This window comes from Sturnira hondurensis, unplaced genomic scaffold (assembly GCF_014824575.4).
Source record: "Sturnira hondurensis isolate 20B ecotype Veracruz unplaced genomic scaffold, ASM1482457v3 Scaffold0020237, whole genome shotgun sequence".
NCBI classification, from domain to species: Eukaryota; Metazoa; Chordata; class Mammalia; order Chiroptera; family Phyllostomidae; genus Sturnira; species Sturnira hondurensis.
In genome coordinates this window covers 7,777,534-7,792,986 of record NW_028092868.1, presented here as the reverse complement: position 1 = coordinate 7,792,986, position 15,453 = coordinate 7,777,534, and the positions used below count along the sequence as shown (strand labels likewise).

At 45.1% G+C, this 15,453-nt stretch overlaps 1 protein-coding gene across 1 annotated transcript in view; it reads right to left on the bottom strand.

Annotated features, from left to right (window-relative positions):
* Positions 1 to 15,453, bottom strand: part of NYAP2 (neuronal tyrosine-phosphorylated phosphoinositide-3-kinase adaptor 2) — a 213,981-nt gene that overhangs the window by 21,051 nt on the left and 177,477 nt on the right. Inside the window, exon 7 of the mRNA XM_037029259.1 lies at positions 10,456 to 10,559. Within this exon, the coding sequence (XP_036885154.1) occupies positions 10,456 to 10,559 (104 nt within the window). The remainder of the gene's footprint in view (positions 1 to 10,455; positions 10,560 to 15,453) is intronic.

Below are 15,453 nucleotides of genomic sequence, written 5' to 3'. Positions count from 1 at the left end.
GCAGGAGAAGGGCTTGGTGGTGCGGGGACACCCCACACCCATCAACACCCGAACCGCCGAGTACTGGCTGTGGCTGGTGTCAGACTGTCGGTGTTGGTGACACGTTTTACGTTATTTGAAAAGACAACATTTTCTGTTAACAATCTGTGGGAAACGGCTTCATAATCACTTCCACTACGGGCCGTAAAGGTCTTAATTTGCTCCAAACCTCATTCGTGTTCTGCCTTAAACACACACCTGCATTGTGACAGTTTACATTTCTAAAGTGGTCCCCATGATTTCTCCTCCTCTAAAAAATCATTTTTTTTTTTTAGGAATGAATTTAATAGAGGTTCCCTTTCGGTGTGACTTGCAGTCACCGTGTGACCTTGGCAGTGGCACTTGGTGCCAGTTTTCTTCTCTGACATTTGTCTCTCACCCCCACCAGCCCGTAGAACTAGTTAGTTAACTACCTGAGGTGGGCACACCTGCCGACCAGGTACAGAGCCTCCTGCCAGGAGCCCGAATGCATCTGCAAATCATGATAGCAGCTTTCCGGTGAAATGCTTACTTATCTCTTTCTACCTTTAGCATTAACTAAATTATTCATTCCATATGCACTAAGACAATTAGAATTTTCCTAGATAAAAGCACACACCCCAGCCCTCGAGGAGCCTGAAATCTAATGCAAACATTTAGGGTTTGCACCTGTGGTGTCAAAAGAAGTGCTCGTTGGCAGAGTGAAGAAGGGGTTCGGTTTCCAAACGTATAAAGAGAAAAGAGCCACATACTGACCCTGACAAGCTCAGGGGAGGCCCCAGAGACCCGAGTAACCACACAGGACGGTCGGAAACTCCCAACTGGAAGAGTCACGGAGGGCCATCCCATCCTAGGCCAGCACCCTCCCTAATGAAGGTCAAGCTACCTCAACTGAGTCTGTTGCCTTTTTGCATCCATGGTGACATGCCTTGGGGATGTCAGGGGCATTTCGTTTTGTACCCCCCCCCTCAGACCCTCAGGGCACCATCACTGCACCAGAGCACAAGCCACAAAACCCCTCCTTGTCACCCTCATCCTCTTAATTGGTAACTGTTAACTATTCTCCATCCACCAACGCCAAGGAAGTTCACGGCTCCTTATTTTACTTTGTATCCAGTCTCAGAGATTTCCTTGCTTCACTCTTTCCCACTTCCCTGATCTCACTCCAATGGACTCCGCACAACCCTCTCATGTCTTACTCTTTGGTTCTAACGTGTAAAATAAAGTGAAAAACTGCCACTTTCTGGAGCATTGTCTCAGTTTCTCGAGATTTTGCTTCCCGGCAATTGTTGTAGGTTTGGCTCAAATAACTCAACGAAATTCTCTGCAGTTTGGACGTCTCTTGCATCAACAGAAGCAGGGCACGCCAGGGTCTCCCATTTGCAGTTTTCAACGGACGTCTGCAAGTTAAAAGCTCCCATGGTTCAGGAATTTGTCTAACATGACCTTTCCCCGGCTGCTTTTCTGGATCACAGGACAGAGGGGAATGTTCTCCTTCAATACAAAAATAAGATTATTTGCTCTTATGTGTGTAAGTACAAAACACAATAAAGAAAGGAGCAATGCTTGGGAGGGTTGATCCTAGCCTTGATGAGTAAGTAATAATTTCTAGGACCCCAGGACTGGGGAGGGTGTGCCAAGAAGGTGTGTCAGAGAAGGCAAATCTTGTAAATCACTGAGGCCTTTATTTTTCTTTTCTTTTCTTTTATTTAAAGATTGTATTTATTTATCTTTAGAGGAGAAGGGGAGGGGAGAAGAGAGGGAGAGAAATATCAATGTATGGTTGCTTCTCGTGCATGCCCTGCTGGGAACTGGCCCCTGCTGGGAACTGGCCTGCAACCCAGGCATGTGCCCTGACTGGGAATCGAACCACGATCCTTTGGTTCGCAGGCCCGTGCTCAATCTGCTGAGCTATACCAGCCAGGGCTATTTTTATTTTCTTATTATTTATCTTTAGAGGGAAGGAAAGGAGAGAGGGAGAGAAATATCAATGTATGGTTGCCTCTCCTGCGTCCCCTGCTGGGAACTGGTCTGCAACCCAGGCATGTGCCCTGACTGGGAATTGAACCTCGATCCTTTGGTTCGCAGGCCTGTGCTCAATCCACTGAGCTACACCAGCCAGGGCCACTGAGACCTTTAAAAATGAGAAAGAACCAGAGTGTATGAGGGCGCACATGAGCTGTCACGGCCAGGAGTTGAACTGAAAGGCCAGGACCAGATCACACAGGCCTGGAAATGCACGTAAAGCTGTTCATCTTCCACCCTTTGGGCCACGGGTGGATTTGCCGAGTTTGGTGTGGAGAAGCCACCAGGGATGCTCCTCTCATTGGGAGGGAGGACGTATGAGGAGGGAGGTGGAGGCTGTGGACACGAGTTCGGGAAGGAGTGAGAGATGGGGAGCGCGGCCATCTTGCAACTGATGTTTGGATCCGAGAGAAGCCACACCACCGAGGTGCCGAAGTGGCCACAGCTCCCTTCTCTCCTGGTCCCCTGTCCCCGGTTAGTCTGGCGTCCCCCAAACTAGCAGGACTCTTAGAGGTGAGACACTGTGCTTCACCCCTCATTGCTCACAAAATGTTTTTAAAAAAGAGTCTGTGTGTTAAATAAATAAACTACTGTGGATTGACGTTTCAACGTTCTATTTAAGATGTGCTCTCACGTTCAATATTCTGTTCCATATGGATGTGGAAGTCAACTTGGAAAGTCCATGAGGCCTGGGGACAGGGACCAAGGAGCTAAATGCTTCCAACACAAGTCTTCTCTACGGGGCCCTTGTTCATTATTTAGGCTTGTACCAGACTGGTAACAGCACAGTCGGGGGTCCTTTCTAGGTTGTATCCCGAATAAGTGGGTCTTTCAGCTTCTCCAGAAAGAGCCTCTACCCCTTTCTATATAAAAAGTTGCCTGGGCTACGAAACATTACTCTGGACACCTTTTGGTCCTTCAAATAACTTCCTTATTTTCTGGGAAGTAAGTCATTAAATGCAGCATTCCAGATACCATCCCTGTCCAAACTGCTGACAACCAGGGGTTATTTGCTCTTTCTAACGCAGCATTTACTTTGGAAAACACAGGCTTCCAAGTCACATTATGGGGTTCTTTTCCCTTGTACAGTGTCTGTTCCTAGGTTTGCCTCGGACACTCAGAAGCCAGATAAATCTCGGCAAGTACGTTATCTCCCTTTTGTGTGTCGTCAGTTAAATCTATACCAGGACTCTGAGAGCCGGTGTGAACATGTGCTGGTGTGTGAGGGGTTTATTTTCTTTTCAGAACAAGGAAACATTACTGTAGGTAGTTAACTAGTGATACATAAAAAGGGAAGCAAAGGCAAGTGGATGTTGAACTTAATACACTGGGGAGCGTGGGCCTTTTGCCTCCGGGGGAAGCTGCAGCCTCACACCCCAGGGGATCACAGTATTTCTGCAGTGAGGTGATTAACACTCCTCCCACCATTCCTGCTCAGGCACCAAGCTGCTGGGAGGCACAGCAGGAGACGCCTGACCAAAGAGGCCTGTTGATGTAGCCTGAGGGGAAAGGACTAGCTGAGAAACGGACTCATCAAACACCCACCAAAACCTGGGAAGCTGGTCATTTTGAAAAAGCTCCTGAATATAACCCCAGGGGAACAAAGAGGTGCACACGCTGTCCCTCTCCTCACTGGGCATGTGTGTGTTTTCTCTCTCTTTCACCACCTGGTAACACACTCAGCCCATTTGTTGGCACGCTCCCTCCCCTGGGAGCACAGGGCCATGTGAGTCTAGCAGCTGCTGGGCCCACCGTCTATGGCATGGGCTTCCAAAACACTGAGCCTTAATGGGAAGCAAAAGCTCTAAACGCAGGCTTCCATTCTGGCCTTGCTGCAGACACAGTTGGACTTTTCCCTGGTGGGACAGGCAGAGAGAAGACACGGGGGGAGGCTCCCACACCAGTGACGCATCTTTCCACACCACAGACTCCCGTGTGTGGCTCCTTGAAACGCTTTCCTGCAATCCCATGGAAGAGCCTGATACCTCCCGGCGGCAGAAAGTCAGATGTGCTCAAATGTTTGTGCTCTCACATGTGCACACACGCAGAGGCGTGCACACATGCACGGCTGCCTTCTCACTACACTAGTCCGTGGGCCACAGAAAATGACACAACCAGTGAGCGGCATCTGTCTTCCTCCCCGGAGTTACAGTCGCAGCCCTGTCTCACTCACGGAGGCTGTGATCTGAAGTGGCGTCTTGCACAGCTTGAATCTGACCCTCTGCTAGGTAGCTTTTAATCCAAAAAAGTTTAAAAGGCCAGGCCTGAAAAATCAAAGGATAATAAATTAAATGGATGAATGAAAGTGTGGGAAGGTGAACTTTATAATGAAAGCAAATTTGGACAGGCAGCTACTTCTGCTAGAAAATAAAACAATATTTTAGGAGACAGAACCACCTGGGTTTACAGCTCATGTCCACATGCCACCTACTAGCTGTTAGACACGTAAAAACTCTCTGAGGTCTATTTCTCATCAACGCAAGGGTGGGGGGGCGATATTACTACATCATGTATAGGCTGTGAAAATAGATAACATTAGATAACATGACATTATAAACACTGTGCCACCTGCAGGTACAAAGTGTGGCAAAAGTAGAGCTACAGATGTGAGTATGTGGAACAGAGTTTATTCTTGTATTATCATGTATGAATTATTGTGTTACTTTCCATATGAGCAACTATAAACCTACTTCTGCCCAATGGACAAGCACTCAACAAAAGTCACTTTGGGAATCCACCTGGACCTGGAGGGTAACGTTTATTTGCAGCACAGAGCAAAGACAACGATTTGCCCAGCAGGAGAGCTGGGTAGAGAGACTAGAGACCCCCTGTACTCCCTGGGCAAGGCACTTGGAGTGAGGGTGTATTTTTCATTTTGAATCAAGTGCAGTATTTCTTGGAGCCAATACTAACATTGTGTAAGCTGTTCTCCCTAGTCCACATGGAACTCAAGTTGGGGTTAAATTTGCCCTCTAGCTAGGAAGACGGCTCATTCCAGGAAAGGATCTAAAGTGCTGTGTTGCAGACATGTTCATAGCAAACAAAAGCACTGAAGGGATTGTTCCATCAGCCAGTCGGGCTTTCTGATAGTTTTCTATTCAGTCTGAAAATCGGGATACTGCTCGCCCTCCCTGGAGGCTCGGGTGGGACTCAGGGAACCCCAAAGTATAGAAGAGGCCGTAAATCCTAATGGAAACAGCTGCATCTACATAAATATGTTATTTATCTGACATAAATAATGCAAAACTCTCAGAGATCAATGGGTGTGATTTGTTATTGTCCTGCTCCCAGAACTGTAGAAGGGTATGCTCAAAAGGTAGACAGCCTAAAACTGCAGGAATAAAGTAATGAATTATAAATAAATATCACCAATAACATGTTCATGGGTTTCTATAAGCTTTATGTCTATTATCCCAAGCAGTATATCTTTTCTGTCACAAGGCAGTTTTATTAGATTCTGTTGTTTTTAAAACCCATGTACAAATTGCAAAGTGCATCTCAGACACTAGATGGCGGTATGGGTCCATCTAAAGTTCTGCTACCTTCCCCAGCGAGGCTGGCCATGGCAGGCTGACATCAGTTTCAATAGTGAACAGCCTCGGGTGCAGGTGCGGAAGGTTTCTAGGACGAGGACTTCTGCTAATAACGGGCAGCTGAACGCGATCATCTCATTAAATTCTCGACTGCAATGACCAGGCTTCAACAGCTGTCTGTGTACAACTCGGGCAAGATCGACAGCAATAAACTGGTAACTTGAGCTCTAGGCTTGGAGCCCAAGCTTCCCTTTCGCCCGCGTTGACGTGTGGGACAGACCCAGCGGCCGAACTGTTCCAACAACTTCCCAGAGTCTCTCCTTTCTAACCGTGGATAAACATTGACATAGAAATGGAAACGTGAAAGATCCGCCCGACACCGCGTGGAATAAACTGTAAGGTGAAGTGGAAGTCTTCGGCTTCCCTTCACATAGTCAACAAGACCACCCTTGGCATTTGCGGAGGAATAAATGAGGGCCCAAAAGATTTCTTAAACTATGTATCCCATTGACTGACTTTGTGTAAGAAATACCAAGTAGTGCTGCCCGAGAGTTGCATATTCGCGCACACTCAGTGGGTGAGACCAAATGCTGTTCAACTTCAGTCTCCGATTTACATAACAATTCACAATGTATTATCCTCAATCCTTTCTTCATTAAAATGAAAAACAAAGCATTTAAATCAATGTAAAGGGACATAAAACTACACTGAGCACGCTTCTGGGTAAATTACATGTGCAATCAGAAGACAAGGCATTTCACACAGCGGTCTGGGGCCTTTCTCAGAACACGCCGCCCTTGTCCGCTCGCTCATCCTGTGTCTCTCCACCCTCCCTCCCGACCCTGGCAGGTAACAGCTTCCTGTGCAGCCTCAGCAGGCTCGCCCTGCTCACTCCCACGTTAACTCAAATAGGAGGGTGAGTTGTATTCGAGGGCAGGAGGCGTTTCTGAAAAGATACCCTTAGTTGATGTCCACTCACTGTGCTGCGAAGCCACATGTGGGATCCACAAAGTGAGAAGCCATGCTGGACAGACTCCCTGGTATTCAGTAAACAACTGAGTGTCTAGTTTTCTATTTGGGGAAGAAATAATGAAGGAATCAAATCAAGCGTATCAAAGACGGGTGGGAGAAACCATTCTGTCCCCAATGACGGCAATAGGAAGATGCGCTGTCTAGAGAATTTAAAGCCACTGATAAAACAGACTTGAAGTCTGTCTTTGTTATTATGACAAGCTGGCCATTTCCTACAAGGTCAGTGATACCAGGTGGACGGAACCTGCCCACCCCCGCCCCTTCGGAATCCCCCTGAATAGAAGGACTCTCCCACTTATGATTTTGTAGCAAGCTGGAAAGTTGAATTTTTGGAAAAGGGGAAAGCAAGAAGGAAAGGAGAAAGAACTATCACTTTCTTAGCGAGGACTGTCTGTCCAGGGCTTTATGTGCATATGTCTTTAATCTTCAACAACAATGAGGCAAGACAGATAACACACTGCCCTCACTTGACAGACGGGCAAGCAGACTCGGAAAAGCTGAAGAATGTATTCAGGGTCGCAGAGCCAGTGGCTGGTGGGGCAAGGATTCTACCAGAAGTCTCACTTCTTCTACATCCCCAATGTTTATCCAGCGGACTAGTTAAGACTGTGGACGTTGGCATCTAAGAAGTACAAAGCATGGACAAGGTACATAATGTCCCTTTGAGGTCCTCTGTTGTGCTGTGGGATGATAGCTGTCCCCACAGGGCAGGACACGACCGTGGCCACCCCTCCCACAAGGCAGGGAAGCTCTCAGTAGACCCTGGCACAGAGAGGACAATAAATAGCACATGGTTTTCATCCTGCAGCCATCGTCTAAGAACCGTAACGAACTCTGTGCCCCTTCTGTGTTGTTAAAGGAGGCTGGAGTCTATACTTAAGCTGCTTCACACGTTCACCTGTAACCCTGCTGAGGAGGGTAACCCTCCTCATGCTGAGGAGAGGGCCAGGTGCAGGTTTGGAGGGGACAGCAAAGCCAGGAGGAGCACACCCTCGTGGTCCGTTTGCCCCCAACCCCACTCCTGCCTGTCAATTGGTTGAAGACTCCTTAAAGATAAACATCCTCTTGTTTATTACATTCCACTTCCTACTCCTAGGGAATAAATGGTAAGATTTTTGGATGCGGTTGGCGGGGGGGGGAGTTGCAATGAGGGCAAAGGGATGGCTCGCTTGATTTCATTCTACTCAGTATTGGAGTTATTGAGAGGGTCCTGAGACCATGGGCCTTTCAATGGGAGCCAATGATTCCACCACTTGAAACACGCAGAAGTTAACACGCATGTAAAGCCTAAATAACATGTCAGAATTTCTCAGCTCCTACTGTCGTCAGTTGTGGAAAGTTCTCTGAGTTCCTGGATTCTTGGCATGAAAGTGCAAATCGGATAGGGCCTACTTCTCCTTCTGCACATGACTGCATTGAGCTGCTATGTAAAGGTAATAACAAACTTCCCTTTCTTTTTCTACACATGGCTCCCGTGACAGAGGGCTCCACAAAGTACTGAAGTGTCACGACTTCGTGAACCAACCAGACAAGCCTGTCCAGGTGAAAGCATCACATAAGGCAAGGCTTTTGATTGGTCGGTTGGTTGGTTGGTCGGTTTGGTACTTGCTTTATTCTGATGCGGCTCTGCCGTCATAAATGACAATGAATGGATTTCACCACTGACATTCCCATTGGTAACATGAATTTATTCCACATCACACAGGGAGGGCCAGATCCCATCGCTTTGGGAAATAGCATTCTTATGACAAATAACTCAAATGTATTTGTAATGTAATCTTTGTGAACATAACACTTTATTCTGCAGTTTGAAGGTAGTGCAGATAAACCCTTCTCCACTGTGTTGCTGCCATTACATTGTAAATCTAGTGGCATGTTCCACGTCCTCCGACTGGGGCTTTTTTTATGCTTGTAAATACTTGTCAGGTTAACTTTCACACAGAATGAAAACAATGGGAGTCATTTTAAAATCTATTGCACAGCTCAGGCGGTGGGAGGCTATGTGTTAATGAAGTGAATTGGGCTTTTGCTGATTGGCTGTGTGCTCCATTCCTGCTTTTATCCCCCCATTTCCATCATATAATGCAACCCTGAGCATACGACCGAACCAGCTGTGTAAAGCCTGAGAGGAGGACCCAGGATATGCCAGTCTCAACAAGAACAAAATGTCTGCCCAAAACTTGCAAAAGGAGCGGCAGAAAAGGTGCCTCTTCATCACATCCATGGTACACACGCCCCCCCAACATATATCCCACTCCCTCGTCTTCCTGGCACTGTTTTCTCTCGTCACCAAACCTTCAATGGATGGAGGCATTTGGAAATGTACATGCAAATGATCAGATGAAATCTTGTAATGCGTGTGTTCTGGGTCCACCGGATACAGGGCTGGGATACAGCATGCACAATCTCAGCAAAACTAGTCACATCTGTAATAACAGCAGCACAGGAATGAGAAAGAGAACATAGAGTTGAAGTTTCTCTATTCTTTGTTTTAATCCTCACCGAGAATATACTTTTGTTGATTTTAGAGACAGAGGAAAGGAGAGGGGTGGGGAGACAGAAACATCGATCAGGTGCCTCCCATGCATGTCCTGACCGGGGGATGTGCCCTGAATGGCGATCAGACCCTCGACCTACTGGTGTATGGGCTGCTCCAACCAACCAGGCCACCCGGCCAGGGCAGAAGCCTCGCCATTCTTAGGTACTCAGTTTTTCCTTTCTCACAGAGGTTTCATCCCTAGTTTCATAACTGACTATTTCATAACGGTTTTACGAATGCAAAGATTAAATCTGAGAAGCAGAGGGATTCCGCTTCAGGATGATAATACCCTATTTTACACCAATAACAATTATGGGTTGAAAAATTAAGTCAAGGTACTGAATTCCTATAGGGTGAATGACAGATAGTAACATGTAGTAATTTTCCCCGTAATAAATTCCCCTTGTACAACCGTGTGTCCAAATGAACATGAGAGCAACATACTGTACTGTGAAGGACTAGGCGATATTTTAGCTTATGCCTTTATTTTTTTGTCTCTTTTCTTCAGGTGATAGTAGAGATCTCATTGACCATGCATGAATACTTAGACATCCCCTTTCTGAGAACATTTCTGGCATTATTGGTAAAAGAGGAAAATGGCATTTATTTAAGGATTGCCTTATTAAGCTACAATGTTTGGTAAATATCTAGATTATTTCATACGTCAATTCGTCTTTATGGCCTAAGAGAGAAGACTAGCTGCCACGTTCAATCCAGATCAGTTGGTATATGAATATTTATAAGGACATCAATATTCACAGTGTCTTACAATCATGCTCCAAGCTAAATAAAAATAGAAGTTAAATGGCCACAAATATTACAGCATAATAGGATAAGAGCTAAAAAATATGTACAAATTCATTGACAACATTTGTGTGTCATAGACAAAACATTGAAAAGGAAATCTACATAAAACAAAGTAGATAAATTTATCAAATGTTGATAAATTTTCAGAGACAGTATAAAAAAGTACACAAAACGTGGAAGAGAGAAAGAACTTTAAAAAATAACCACTAAGCCAATACATATAGTACAGGTTTGCTGCATTTACGTTACAGAAGGATGGAAACCAGAGACACAAACGGTTTGGTAACAGTGAAGAAAGTTCCACCCAATCACAGGGAAGAAAGACCCGCCTGTTCGGATGAGAACACAGACCGCCACACTCTGCGCCCCCGCAACCCATACACACAGAGGGAACGAAAAGCAACGCAAACGTCGTCTACGGCAACACAGGACAGACAGGTGGAAGCGTTTGGCATGTTGCATCACAGGAAGTCAATCACGATTGGCTAACGATGATGGTACCTGGCTCTGTTGCAGGTCACTGGCTTGCCTGAGAGGAGTGACGGACGGAGGGGGCACACCTGATGTGGACGCAGACCGGCCTAGTTTGCAGCTAACTTTCGGCTCTGTGGACAAGGGACAAAGAAAGACCAGCTGTTAGAGGCGCACAGTCGGCAGCGATGACTCCCACTGTATCTGGCCGAACGCTCTTCCAGTGCACGGGACAGTCCCGATGCCGGCCGATTGGGGGCGGTGATGGACCAGTGCCCTGGCCCTGCGCGGTACCACAGGGGCCTTCTCTGAAGATGAGCTCCTGGGAATGAAGGACAGATCGAGGAAGGCCAAGCCTTGTCCTCCTGCACATTTCACTACCCCAGTTTGAGTTTGTTTGGGAGTGATTACCGGAGCCAGGACACCCCATTAGGGGAAAAAGCAAGTGATGTAACCATTTTTGGTGCTTTATGTTCGGCTTTTGTCCACAGGGCTCCTAACTCAGAAAATGTCCTCTTCAGCCTCCAAATTGTACTTGTCTTTTCTCCCTCCCTCCCTCCCTTCCTTTCTTCCCTTGCTCTCTCTGTCTCCCTTAGTTTGAAGTCTGTATTACTGTGCTTGAGCTGACTACTTTCACTAGGTTTGCAATGCGACTTTTATCTCACTTATCTTCATTTGTTTTAATTTTATAACCAGCTTCTAAGACTTTTGCACTCTTCCATAATACTAATATTTTCAAAATTAGAAGCACTGTATTAACTCTTCCTCTATTTAAGGGTCCCAGATGTGCTGCCCAGGCCGTTGACAAAGATACTTTTAAAAAAAATTTTATTTATTTTAATTGTTGTTCAGTCAAAGATACTTTGAAGATTAGAATTTGGGGATGGAAAGAAATCACTTTATCCATGAAACATAGAATTTAGAGTATACAGAGAATGTTGATTTTCAGATGCACTTGAAGTTATTTGATAAACAAGAGAAAAAGAAGGTGTGAAAAACCCCAAAGCTCTGCTTTTAATACAATCTTTTATGTTAAGTGTTGGTTTGGGGTTCCTGGTATATTCCAGCTTCTGTGTGAACTACACTTAGTGTCTCTGTTCCCAAAGACACTCTGAAATTACAGAGTTAGCTGAAAATGCTCCCAATTTACAGATCAGAAACCCGAGTCTTTTCTCCGGTGGTCAGTGGACCCACAGTGCTCGCTGCGGCGCAGATGGGACCTCAGGCGGGGAGATCACGCAGACGGGAGGCTGTTGTTGCCTTGTGGTCCTGCAAAGGTCTGGGCCTGAATCCCTCATTGGGCAGGCCAACCAGCCCTTCACCTTCAACCCACAGACACCCCCGACCCCCTAGGGACGCAGCAGCCCTGGGTCTGCAGAGGCAATGAGTGCAGAACCAGTGTGACGGAGAGTCAGGGGAAGGAACTTCAAACTCTAGCTTTTAAGGAAAACCTCATTTTCTGAAATAAATAAAATAACTAAATAAATAAAGTGGGCCTATTGCTTTAAGGACAATTCAAAGTACTTGTTGACAATGATACATTGGAGCTTTCAAGCAAAAATTAAAATTATGAAAAGCTTGCACCCACCATTGGGAGCTTGACAGCATCCTAATACTTCAAGGGCTTTTCTTATGGGATCAGTGGTGATGTTAATGAATGCACTGTAGTGGTTTTTGTAAAACAAATGTGTCACCATGCGGAAGATTTGCATGACTTAGCGAACCAGTATTTTCTAAAAGCATGATGCTATAAATCATGTCGGGGTAAAAGATCCATTTAAGGTTCAACATAGACTGCTGGGTTTTACTGTAACAGCATGATGGGTTCATTGATATGTAAGTAACATGAAACTGCCATTTACTGACTTTTAGAAGGGTATGGAAGAAGATTATCTACAACTGTATAAGAAGGCGATTAAAATTTTCCTTCCTTTTCAAATACATATATATGTGAGCCCAGATTTCCTCCATATATTTTAAGTAAAGGAACGTATCACAGCAGACTGAATCCAAAGTGGAGACAAGAACCTACATTCCACTGAACCAGACATTTGATGTAAAAAAATGTGAAACAGTGTCAGTCTGCTCACCGTTTTGGAAATTATAGTTATTTTTCATACAAGATGTTATTTGTGTTAATATAAATGATTTTATTTTTAATGAAAAATGTAATTCTCAATATAATTTCTAATATAATAAATGTTTTTATTTTAACTTACATAAAGGAAAGCTTTTTGGGGTTCTCAGTGATTTTTAAGAACATAAGAAGTCCTAAAACTGAAGAGTTTGAGGACTACTGATTTATAATCTCTTAAGTTCCCAACACGTCTCTGACGAAGGTAATGTTTTACACCGTTCATTTGTGAGTGGAATGTTCAAAAAAGTCAAAACAGGAGAATACCATGTTGAGAACTCCAAGGAATTGGGGAACCTCCAGTTAGGAGTCTTCCCCCCGGGAACACCTCGATGGCCACGTCCAGGAAAAGCCGTTCCCTGCTTGGGAGGCCCGAGGCAGCCATCCGAACTCTCAAGAGGGTTTCCACATTTACGATAAGAAGAAAACACCGGAGTTCATTCACGGACTCTTCAATATTCATAAATGAAACCTGCTGGGATAGTTGAAATAACCTCAAAAACACTCTTGATTGGGCCATGAGCTAGTTTACCAGGGTCACTGCTCAGGTCTAAACCGCTTTCTCTCAAGGGTCCCCATGGCTCAGCTGGTGCCACCAGCCTCATCGAGGTCTCGCCCCTGCCTCACAGCATTAAACTCTCTTAGAGCCCCACACCTTCTCTTACTCCAGGTTTTCGTCATGACGCTGTTCTCTGCCTGGTGCATTTGTCCGTTCTCCCTTCCTTCCCTTTTTTCTTTTACCAAACAGCGTATTCTGTGAGAACAGAATCATGTCCATCTCGTTCCTCTCTGTGTTTTCCCTGAGCAACCCGCTAACCAATTCTTGAGAAAGACTTAAAGTATTTATTGAATGCATTATTTTAAGGCATAGTCTAAAGACTATTAAGTCATTGTAAAAGGTAAGCTATGTGTGCATTTATTATTAATATAAAGAACTTCCCCTCACTTCTTTATCTTTCCCAAGTTTCTAATAAAAAGGCAAAAATACATGGACCTGTCTTCAATTGAATTTAACGTAAGAAAAAAAGAATCGAGGGAAGTGACAGTGCCTGTTGTGGACAGTAGATGGCAGTGCAAATATTCTGGTGAGTTTACAAAGCTTCTGGAAGCAGTCTCTGTAAAAGCCCAGCATAAGTTAGAATGTTTAGAAAACTTTTTGCAATGTCTTCAATAGCTTTTCATTGAAAGAAAACGGGCATTCTTTGAGAATACGGTTAGTGTAGCATACCCACAAGGCCTTTCCAGAGAAAGCCAACCACTGCTAACTAGGACCAATGTCAAGGCAAGAGGGCAGAGGGTAGAACGCCTTCCCCACAGTGAAAGACGGGAGAAGCTTGCAGGACAGTCAAAATTCATGCTACTGAAAACTCACATTTTCAAACCTGATTGGTTTGTTGATTTTTTTAAAAAAGAACCATTTTATTTTTTAAAGATTTTATTTATTTATTTTTAGATAGGGAGAGGGAGGGAGAAAGAGGGGGTGAGAAGAATCAATGTGCTGTTGCCTTTCATGTGTCCCCCATGGGGGACCTGGCCTGCAACCCAGGCATGTGCCCTGACTGGGAGTCGAACCAGCAGCCTTGTAGTTCACCTGCTGGCGCTCAATCCACTGAGCTACACCAGCCAGGGTATGACTGGTTTGTTGAGAGTCAAGTTTAAGGTGAAGGCAACTCCTGCATGATTTAAATTTTATGCCTGGTTAATTATTTTCCCCCAGTAGAATCAGAGAATAGTTGGAAATTTGGAACTTCTCTACTATGAATGAAATTAGTTACTGTCAAGCTATATTTTCCCCAGTAGTTTTCAGGGTATCTGTATAACACACTATGTTATGGACTACACATACAGTTACTAGAAATCAAATTTAAGTTAGCTAACTTTGCAAGTCTGATCACATAAGATCTTAACTTAGAATCCGTAAGTAGTTTCACATACAATACACACACACACACACACACACACACAATTAGTTCTGTCACCAAATTCCTCGACTCCAAACATCTCTCATCATTTTAAACAACCATCTTGCTAGAAAAAAATAAGTGGGATAAGAATACACATGGTTTAGGGAAAAGCCTACAAACTACTGGACAACCGAGTCCAGCCCTGTCTTACGGAATCAGAGGCAAAAGTGCGCGCTGGAGGTGGGTGGGACCAAGTGCGTCACAGGCAGGTTGGCCTGTCTGGGCAGAGGTCATCTGTCATCCCCTCATAGTGAGCTGTGCCACCAAGTGTCCTTATAGGTTTGCTGAATGAGCAACTAACTGAACCAAAGAATGACCAGCATGTATAGCGTCGCTGTGTTTTAGGGAGAAAAAGCCCCCCACACGTAACATGGTTGCTCAGGTGCTTGAGAATTCATTTTTTGATCTATCAGACACTCAGTGGTAAACATCTCTTAGTGACAGGAGCACAGAAACTTCATGGCTGGAGAGTGGAGAAAACATTCCTCCTTTGGGTCTATGAGGCTGGTTGTTTGGGGCTGCATATTATCTTCCTAATTCCGTTTGCCTGGGTTTAGGATGGTAATGCATTAACTGGCCTTGTAAATCTGATCCCTGAACTTAGAATTCACTAGTTTAAAATCTGGAAGTGGCTTCCTGTGATTTTTAGGCAAGCCCAGCACCACCGATGTGGCTGACTCAGCCTGTCCCCCATCAGGCTCTCGGCCCCCTCCCTGGCACCGTCCCTGGGCCTCTAACCTCCATCAGCCACTCTCCCAGGCACCCTGGTGTCCCTGGTCATTGTCCCTCCTGGGTCCAAGCCCTTCATTGTTATTTCACTAATTTACTTAAATCTAAGTTCCTGTGTCATCTAGCTGTCCTATAACATGCCCAACAGAGAGTGACAAATCATTTTCTAGGCGGGGAGGGGTTTGTGAGCAATGAAAATTA